The sequence below is a fragment of the Brassica oleracea genome, chromosome C3, assembly GCF_000695525.1.
Source record: "Brassica oleracea var. oleracea cultivar TO1000 chromosome C3, BOL, whole genome shotgun sequence".
In the NCBI taxonomy this organism is placed as follows: domain Eukaryota; kingdom Viridiplantae; phylum Streptophyta; class Magnoliopsida; order Brassicales; family Brassicaceae; genus Brassica; species Brassica oleracea.
In genome coordinates, this window is record NC_027750.1 from 850,988 (window position 1) to 861,275 (window position 10,288).

Below are 10,288 nucleotides of genomic sequence, written 5' to 3' on the forward strand. Positions count from 1 at the left end.
TTTTTTGATAAAAGTTTTGAACGATTATTGACAACTATTTTTTTAAAAATTATAAATTACTAAAACTATTAATCCCACGTTGAAAATTTTGTTATCAGTAATTTAAATTTTTTTCTATAAAAGATACAAATGATCAAAAAAGCTATATGAGTAGAAATCATCATTTAATAGACATTAATATTAAAAATATACTAAAATATATTATCTATGCTAGTATCATTTAAATCTAATAACATATCGTATCAAATATAAAAAAAATATTTTTGGATTAATAAAATTGATTTATATGTTCGCACCAATTTAATTATATATTTAATAGTTACTGACTTTTAATTATTTAATATATATTTATTATTTCATAATATGTAAAAATATTTAATGCATAAAATAATTTATATATATAATGTTGATCCCGCGCAAGGCGCAAATCTTAACCTATTGGAGTTTATATTACAACAACCCAACGTGTTTCACGTTAATTTCAAGATATGTCCCACTTCTATAGGTAAGGTGAACAAGGGATCACCACCCTAAACAACATAAACATATTGTAATAACTCTCCGTTTTCCCCTTGAAATTCTGCGAGAATTATGGATTCAAGATTCATCCACAGCATTCATTCCTCAAGGTTCTTCTCTCAAATTCATCATATATTCATATGATTGTATATATTATTTTTACATAGATGTATTCATGCATCTTCTATATGTATTTCTTTATGTATGACATGCAGATATGATTATAAGACTGAGAACGAGTCGAGTAGCGGCGATGAAGAGAGAAGTAGCAAATACTCTTTTGTGAGTGCTCTATGTATGAGCGGAGGAGAGGGAGACAACAGCTACTCCACCAATTCTCTTCTTCAGGTTCCTCCTAACCTTTATATATTTCATTTTTCGTGAGTTTATATGCATACACAATTTAATTCTTTATCTAGGTGTTGATGAATAGATATAAACTCGCATTCGGTTATTGTTGTTTTAGTTATCCGGTTTGCTGAATTATTTTGTACGCAATTGTTTTGTTTATAAATTCTGCTTGGGAGAAAATATAAACGAAAACACTATTTATTTAAATTAATATTAATTAAGATTTTATGTATGTAAATTTTAATATTTCATTGTTTATGTATTTGGGTGTATCTGGTCGGTATTGTTAAGTTACATTAACTTTATTTACGGTTCTGTTAAGTACACATCATGATGATTAGCTTTTTTTTGTTCAAACACACATCATGATTAGCTTAGAGCATGATTATCGGTGGTGACAAGAGAGTTCCTTCGCGTGGACCCCACCACCTTTTTGCAAAAACTGTGTTTCAATGTCGCCAAATAAAAAACGTTTCACAGGAGTTTGTTTTACTGTTTACGGACCCCACGGACACGTGGCAACCCACGATTAGTTCATTTTTAATTTTTCTTTTTAAATCAGAAAAAAAAAAAAATTAAGAACCCGCGTTTTTACCAATAATCATGCTCTTACGATAAAATTTTGGGTTTTATATTGTTTTAACTAAACACTAGATTTGGTTCCGAACCGAATACGGCTTTAAACCTTTAATTTTGGTTTGGTTTTATATAATTGTTAAAATCTCCCCAGTCCCACAATTAATCTCGATCGTTAAGTTACACAATAAACCGAAAACATATTAATGTAGGCCATGTTACCATGTATGAACAGCATGGGCACACCAATCATAAAAGTAATCATAAACGGATCCTTGAATGTTGCCTTGAATTCAATTATACACCTGTGACAAAAGAAAACAGTTATAGTTAACCGATTAATTTTTCTTTTTTAAGAGGAGAGCGTTAGCAAAGGCTAAGCCGGTTTTAGTTAAGAACATAAAGGAACTGATGATGGGCTTGAGCTTTCCTAAATACATAAAAGTAGCTGATTTGGGCTGCTCTTCGGGACAAAACACGTTCTTTGCAATGTCTGAAATCATCAATACAACCAATGTGTTATGTCAAAAATGGAACCAAAACCCACCAGAGATAGATTGTTGTCTAAACGATCTCCCTAATAACGATTTCAACACAACGTTCAAATTCATACACTCATTCAAAGAGAAGAACCTCACGTGCAAAGCACCATACTTCGTTTCTGGAGTACCCGGCTCCTTCTACTCGAGGCTCTTCCCTCGTAAGAGTCTCCATTTAGTACATTCCTCTTATGGCCTCCATTGGCTCTCTAAGGTATGGCTAGTATCGAGACTTCATTATAATATTCTCTCTTTACATATAAACTGATTTATTTTGTATCGAAATTTTGCTATAATATTGGAACTATTTGATTGTAAGGTTCCTGAAGGACTTGAGAAGAACAAAATGAGTGTATACATCACAGCTTCAAGTCCCCTAAGTGCATACAAGGCTTACTTAAAACAATTCCAAAGAGATTTCACAACATTTCTGAAACTGCGTTCGGAAGAGATGGTTTCTAATGGACGTATGGTTCTAACTTTCATCGGTAGAAACAATATGGATAATCCATTGCATAGAGATTGTTGTCACTTTTGGACATTATTATCCAAATCTCTCCATGACCTAGTCGTCGAGGTATATATCAAAAAAAAAAATATGTTCTCTTTTTGTCTTTCCATATTTTGAATACATGTTCAAACACTGGTTTCACATATATCTATTTTTTTCGTAGGGTCTTGTGAGTGCTTCGAAGGTAGATTCGTTCTACATGCCTTTTTATGATCCTAGCAAAGAAGAAGTTAAAGAAATAGTAGGGATAGAAGGTTCATTTGAAATCAAAGATTTAGAGGCGCATGAATATGATCTTGGCCATTGTAACCAAGACGGGTCAAAGAGAAGTAAATCAGGAAAAAATGAAGCCAATTACATAAGAGCGGTGAGTGAACCATTGCTCGTGGCTCACTTTGGAAATGCCATTATCAGCAGATTGTTTAACAAGTTCGCACATCATGTGTCTCAACATGCTGGTTGCAGAAACAAAACGACCGTTAGTCTAGTCGTTTCATTGACTCGCAAATAACTTTTTTTATGTACAATAAAGTTTAGTCTTCGCGAGCGATGTGAATGGTTAATTTTTTTAAAGTATATCGTCGATCATGCATGAATTCCTGCGTTTAAAGAATATATAAATCATCTAAGTCTATAAATAGAACTTCTAGGCTAATTAAGTTTTCATCTAGATTCTGTAACTAGAGGTTTTCATCTAGAGTATATTTTTTTTAACACCCACCTAGAGTATATAGACAGACCTATATCTGTGCATCAACATGGTTCAAGAGTTTGATCTTTTACCATCAAGGGTATCTAAGGGGGATCATGAAAGAGAATCAAAGAACAAGCCTAGAGCTGAAAAAATGAAGGAATATGAGAAGAACATGCAAAACTGCTGAATTAAGAAGTCTTTATGAAGGAATATGAGAAGAACTTAAAGTAAAGATGCGGCGAAACTGCTGAATCTCCAGCATTCTCTTTGCCTCTTATGTTCTTAATATGCAAAATTGTTGTTCAGAAGCTTACTTATGCTTTTGTATACCAATTCAATGTTATCTTTGACCTTCCCCTTCTGCTTACACGTACGATTGTGTAAGTTACAAATCTACAATTTTGTATTTTGTCAAACCAAATTATAGAATCTGGTTGGTCAAATTAAGCAGAAATGGTACATCTGGAAAGTTAGGAATAATAAAGTTTTCAGTAACTTGGATATGGACCCAATAGATACGCTTAAGTTGGTAGAAACAGAATCAATACTGTGGGCTGAGGCACTACTGAAGGACCAGAAGACAACACCACAAATAATGAATACGACTTTATCGTCGATTCCATGAAGATGGTGCTTTACAGATGGCTCCTGGAAAGAGGGTGATATTTTTTCAAGACAAGATTGGTTCAACACTTTAGAAGGTTTTGATGGATTGTTGGGGGTGAAGAATGCAAGAGCTTCTCTATCTCCAATTCATGCAGAGATGGAAGCGCTACTATAGGCAATGGAATGCATGAGGAATTTACGTTAATTTTAGGTTACGTTTGCAACGGATTGTTCTCAATTGGTGAAGATGGTTTCGGAACCAGAAGAATAACCAGCTTTTGCAAATTATTTGGAAGATATCAAGATCATGAAAGAAAGTTTCACCCGATCAGAGATTATCTATGTACCAAGGACGCAAAATTCAAAAGCGGATAGACTAGCGCGCAATGTTAGGAAACAACCGTCTTTTGTCGTTCACATGGATGCAGATCACCCGGTTTGGTTTACAGAGTCAGTATGAGTCTGTATCGTTGATGACAAAAAAAAAAAAGGTTAAGTCTTGTTGGTCGAATTAAACTAAATACACTTCCAAAATAAGATTAAAAGATAAAGATAAATATTGTTGGTCAAAGTTATATTATAAAGATAAAGATAAGAAGAAACTAAAATAAGAAATATAATAATTATTTTACCATTTTCATCAATTTTTGTTGCAGAATATCATTTGGTAACAATAGGAAAGGAGGAATCTCAGCGTGAAAATGTGTATGAATACCATCTAAGATGGATACCTATATCTTTACAACAAATTAAAGAGAGGCTTAGTTTCAAAAAAACAAAATGAAAAATCTAATCATCTTTTTCATTCTTCTTAGTAGATGCATCGGACAGATAGTAGACGAAAAAGAAACTCTCGTTCTCACGAACGAACTGAACAACAAAATCCTCGCAATACATTGTAAATCCAAGGACGACGACCTTGGTGACCATTATTTGGCCGTCGGCCAAAGCCAAGAATATAAATTCAGGGATAATCTTTGGCACACGACGCTCTTCTGGTGTCATATGGGGCAAGGACCTGATTATAAGATTCAACAAGTGTTTGAGGCATACAGATCTACGTGGACTAAGTATGTGGGATACACCTATTGGATAGGAAGAGAGGATGGAATCTACTTTAGACAAGACCCCCATGGTTTACCTTTGGTGAAAAGATATGATTGGAATCTTACGGCCTATTAATACTCTTTCATGCAGGTGTATGATTGCATTGTTTGATGAAGATTATAAACTTTAATATCTGTTTTTGGTTGTTGTTGTTGTGGTTCAATTAAAATTGACCTACAAATTTCACAATAGAAATCTGAATCAGATGTGTAGTTTGTTTTCATCTATATTGAGTAAGTGTTTTTATTATAATATATAAAATGATATATATGTTGGCTAGAGGTTTTTTTTTTTCAATCTTTTCATTTTGCTTTAGTTTTGAAGATCCCATATCTACATTCCACCCCTCTCCCTTTCCCACAATAAAGAAATTAAGAATAAAAATTTAACGGTCATTCATTTTCTTATTTCTTAAATACCTTTTTCACGTTATTTCTTAAAGGAAAATTCTCTCGAATAGATTTTTTTTTTAGTTTTTGTCACAAAATAGCACTAAAAATGACCAAAATAGCATATTTTTATTTTGAAAATTTTAATTTTTTATATTTTAAAATTTGAAACTTTATCCCTAAAACTCCACCCCTTAACTCTAAACCCTAATTCTAGATTAGTTAACCGTTAGGTATAAATGCATATCTACCCTTTAATAAAACTTATTTTGGTCATTTTCTTCCTTGAGATCTATTTTTGTGAAAATAAACTAAAAAAAACTATCTAAGGGAATTTATGTTTCTTAAATACCAATAAAATATATTTTTAATCAAATAACATAAATTTATTCAATTAATATTAAGAATATGTCGGTCATTAGTTTTCTTTATTTCCTTAAATAATTTTCCTTTTCATAAGATTTGAAAAAGCTCCTACAATCCAAAATCTTTTTTTTTCCTTTCTGAAAATCAAATATTCCTATCCTATATAATCCAATTTTGTTTTCGAAACACATATAATCCAATTACATTACCATAATATAACCATAAGAAATAATTTTAATCAAATAACAAAATTTTTATTTTATTTTATCGTTTAATGTCTATTTCAGAGTGATGTTGAATAATCTCATTAGATATACTTAATGCGGCCATCTATCTTTTAATGTCTTTTTCAAAGTGATTCATAAACGTTATGTAAATTAACTCATCAAAGTGAAAACCAGTTTTAACAAAAAGAAGAAAAAAAACTAACGAAACTATTTGATGTGTGATCCCATCATCACACACACACACTAAATCGTTATACAGAGTTAAACAACGCATAATGAACTGGAACAAACATATATTACTATATACATTGTCTAAAATTGCACATTTTGTTGAAATGGTTACTCTCTCTATCTCATTGTATTGTGATTAGTTTGCCAAGTTGGGAAAATGGTAGAAGAGAGACAATAACAGAATTACTAAAATTTTAGAGGCTACAAAAAGACAAGTCCAAACATATTCACACACTTAAAAAGCTTTTCTCGTACATTTTTGCTATATATGTGGTGGTGTCTCTCTTTGACTCCTCTCTTTCTATATCACTCACTATTTATGTATCCATCTCTCCACACATCTCTCTCCATCTCACACACATCTTCCTCTTAACACATTAATATATATTACATCAGTTTAACATCTTCATAACCAACAACACAACTCCTCTTCTCTTTTCTTGAACATCAGAATAATGGAAGCATTTGAAGAGGCGATAGCGGCCTCAAAAGAGCAAGCATTGATCCTTAGAGGGAAGCGTACAAAGCGACAACGTCCACAGTCTCCTATTCCTTTCTCTGTATCCCCTCCTATAGTTGAAGAAGAAGTATCCAACGTTCTTGATTCCAAGGAAAATGATGTAGCAAACCGCAAAAAGGATGGTGTGGTCACGTCTTCATCTTCATCAGCATCTTGGTCCTCTAACAACAACCCAACGTTGAAGGGCGAAGAAGACGAGGAAGATCAAGACGTAGCCAATTGTTTGATACTCCTTTCCCAGGGACACTCTTTCCCCCAACACAACCAACAGCTCAAGATACCTCACCAAGAAATAAACAATAATAACACGTATAGATTTAGCAGCAGGAGGTTTCTAGAGACTTCTTCATCAAACGGTGGTGGCAAATCAGGTTACTACGTTTATCAGTGCAAAACATGTGACCGGACCTTCCCTTCTTTTCAGGCTCTAGGCGGCCATAGAGCTAGCCACAAGAAACCTAGAGCCACCTCCTTTTACTCCAACCTTGACCTAAAGAAGAGTATCTACGAAAACGACGCCGCTTCACTCGTTACAACCACAAATATTTACAATAACAACAAAAACAACAACAATAGATCGCTTGTTGCTTACGGAAAGGCAAATAACAATAAAGTTCATGAATGTGGAATTTGTGGAGCCGAGTTTACGTCTGGACAAGCCTTAGGTGGTCACATGAGACGGCATAGAGGTGCGGTGGTTGTGGCTGCGGCACCAGCTCCCATCGTGACGGTGGCCGCGGCTGCGGCCAACACGGAGTTATCATTGTCTTCCATGTCGTATGATCAAATATCCGACGGTCAAGATCATCTGGTGATGCCAGAGGCAAAGAAAGCTAAGAAGATGGTCGTGTCATTGGATTTGGATCTGAATCTACCCGCACCGGAAGATGAGAATAGGGTCAATGGGTTGAGCTTGGCTTTGAAGCAAAAACACGAACAAGAACAAGAACATCAAGAGACGAAACAAAAAGAAGAACCAGTGTCTCTTGTCTTGTCTGCTCCTACTTTGGTGGATTGCTATTACTGATTTATTATTAAACACACTAATCTAAAAACATATTATTTTCTTTTTTTGGCTTACTAGGAAACTGATAATTCATTCAATATCTAACGTTTTTTTTTTTTTTTTGTGTAACCGATTCTTTGCTTCTTAAATACTTGCGGGGATTCTTTTTTTCTTGGGTCTTTTTTCAGACGAGTATACTAAAATATAATCATCTCTTTAGTTTCGATTTGTTACAAAAGAAAATTGTATAGATATTTTGATGTCACGTTCTTTAATGATTTTGATCAGAAAATATTGTTTTCTTGTTTCCTCCAGAAGAAAAAAAAAAAGCTCATGAAAAGGGCGTGACGGGGTGTCTGGTCTTGTTGTTTCAATTCTGTTCTTTTTAGCAGTTGTAACAAAAAGTTCTCTTTGCCGTTGACAAATAAAGCTTTAAATCGATAGTGAGAGAGTTCTGATCAAATACATATACTACTATTTATTTTTGCTTTTAATTTAAATATCAGTGGTGGTGATAGTTTAGTATACTGTTGTCATATACATGTATATACTCAGTTCACAATGAATGCTTTTCCTAGCTTCCAGGAACTCTATTGAACGACAAATTGATTATCTTCTAAAGATAAATATATTTCATGTTCTTAAAAAGATATATGATTTATACATAAAACGGCCGATTCCACCATGAACTTGATGTCTCCATTGTTTTCATACACAAACTATTGAATCAAGCCAAAACCACCACGAACTAAGTTTAATTTTGAATTTCAGACATGAATTTTTCCAATCTGGTTAATTACTACATAACCGAATCTGATTTCGGTTTATTTAGCTTCGGGTGCTGACATGGCACACACGAGGCTAGAATGGTATTGGTCGGTTTAAAATCAGACCAAATTAATTTTTTTTTTTTAATTTGCCTTGACAAAACGGCGTTGTTTTGTCAATTGAAGTAAAAATAAAATTGGGAAAATTAAAATTAGGGTTCATCGTGATTTTAGAAGAACAGAACAAAGAAGAAGAAAGAGGAAAACAGAGACGACATGGGAGTCTAAAATCAAAGAACAGAGGAGTAATCATAGGAGATTTCGTGGGCAAATTGAACCGAGAAGTGTTTCTGTGACTAGCGAGTCTGAAAGATGAGGTATGTCGAGTTATTTCAGTGAATGAAAATTTTGGAATTTTTATACATATTAGGGTAAGATGTCGTATGGGATTTGCTTAACCTTTTGGTGCCATTTTTATGTAACTTATAGTTCTGAGGAAGGCAGGCTGATCACCTTTGGCTGCTACTATGGTGGAAAATTTGAAGAGGTTGATGGTAAAGATCTTTACAATGGTGGTGGTTATAGGATAATGGAAGCTTATCCTAGTCGTTTATTTCCAGAGCTCATGAACCAGCTACCCATAAGTCTCTATGGTCAAAGAGTGTGGTTTAAGTTTCCATATGAAGGTATAGAAGAACGACAGTTGATAAGAAATGGTGACGATCAGTTCACAAAAATGTGTAGAGCTTCAGTATGGGTAGATTCAATCGATATCTTTGTTGAGCCAGAGACAGAAGGAGATGAGTCAAGAGCTGAGAACGAGAGAGAGGAGACAGAGAGGTATGAGGCAGATTCAGAGGCAGAGAGATATGAGGCCGAGAGGAATGAACACCAATTTGATGAAGAAGCAAGAGTAGAAAGGAATGTGGCTGATTTTGTTGATGAAGATTTTGATGAGTATGCTACACCTTTATGTTCAGACGATGATGAAGATGGTGTTGAGAGAGTTGTACACTTAAGAAAGCATCCATCAAGACCAAAGATAGGTCTACAGTGAGAGGTCCATGTATTCTTCAACGCAGCAAAACAGACATAGAATCTGTAAAAGACATCACTACCATCATCACCTTGGACTGTCTCTAGATGGACTGATGAGCCCCTATTCGACTCCAATAACTCAACTCTGTAATCTCTAAGCCGTGAGAACTGTAAGTCCTGCTTTGATAATTTCTATTGCCCTTTTCCTTGCGTTCCGGCACTGATCTATGGTTGCAGTCAACTCCCAACGCTTCTGAATCTCTTCTAGAATCTGTTTTGGTTTTAATTTTGGATTTTCCCTTATGTCATCAACGAACAACCCAGCAATAACCTCTTGTGTAAGCAGGCTTGAACGTCCACTCCTCATGCAAGTGTGCTCTTTCATTAACACTTTAACTAGCCACTTCTGTAACGGTTCTTCATAAGAGCAGTAAATCTTCCACATACATTGTTCTTCTCCTTCTTCAGCTTCACTGGCACACTTCAATTCTGATTTGTCTTTCTCCCAACGCACATACTTAATATTCCATCTATGCTTTAGCACATAGTCAACCATAGCTTTTTTGAAAGCTTCCAAACTCTCAAAAGCTTGTCTTAATTTCAGATCACCACTGCCTTTTATGTACCTCAAATACCCATCTCTCTCAACACCATCTTCATCATCGTCTGAACATAAAGGTGTAGCATACTCATCAAAATCTTCATCAACAAAATCAGCCACATTCCTTTCTACTCTTGCTTCTTCATCAAATTGGTGTTCATTCCTCTCGGCCTCATATCTCTCTGCCTCTGAATCTGCCTCATACCTCTCTGTCTCCTCTCTCTCGTTCTCAGCTCTTGA

The 10,288-nt window shown here is 34.6% G+C and overlaps 3 protein-coding genes across 3 annotated transcripts; all 3 read left to right on the forward strand.

The window, feature by feature from the left end:
* The first annotated feature begins 551 nt into the window (after positions 1–551).
* On the forward strand, positions 552–3,343 carry LOC106332554 (salicylate/benzoate carboxyl methyltransferase-like). The gene is made up of 5 exons (XM_013771030.1): positions 552–629; positions 735–867; positions 1,804–2,199; positions 2,305–2,562; positions 2,660–3,343. The coding sequence occupies exons 1-5, from the start codon at positions 592–594 to the stop codon at positions 3,005–3,007; spliced, it is 1,173 nt and encodes a 390-aa protein (XP_013626484.1). The 5' UTR covers positions 552–591; the 3' UTR covers positions 3,008–3,343.
* Positions 3,344–4,576: 1,233 nt separating this feature from the next.
* Positions 4,577–4,978, forward strand: LOC106329604 (pumilio homolog 15-like). The gene has a single exon (XM_013768294.1). It carries the CDS (start codon positions 4,577–4,579, stop codon positions 4,976–4,978), a length of 402 nt encoding a protein of 133 aa, XP_013623748.1.
* A 1,424-nt stretch (positions 4,979–6,402) lies between these two features.
* On the forward strand, positions 6,403–7,793 carry LOC106333483 (zinc finger protein ZAT5-like). Its single transcript, XM_013771921.1, has one exon. It carries the CDS (start codon positions 6,572–6,574, stop codon positions 7,661–7,663), a length of 1,092 nt encoding a protein of 363 aa, XP_013627375.1. The 5' UTR covers positions 6,403–6,571; the 3' UTR covers positions 7,664–7,793.
* The last annotated feature ends 2,495 nt before the right edge of the window (positions 7,794–10,288 follow it).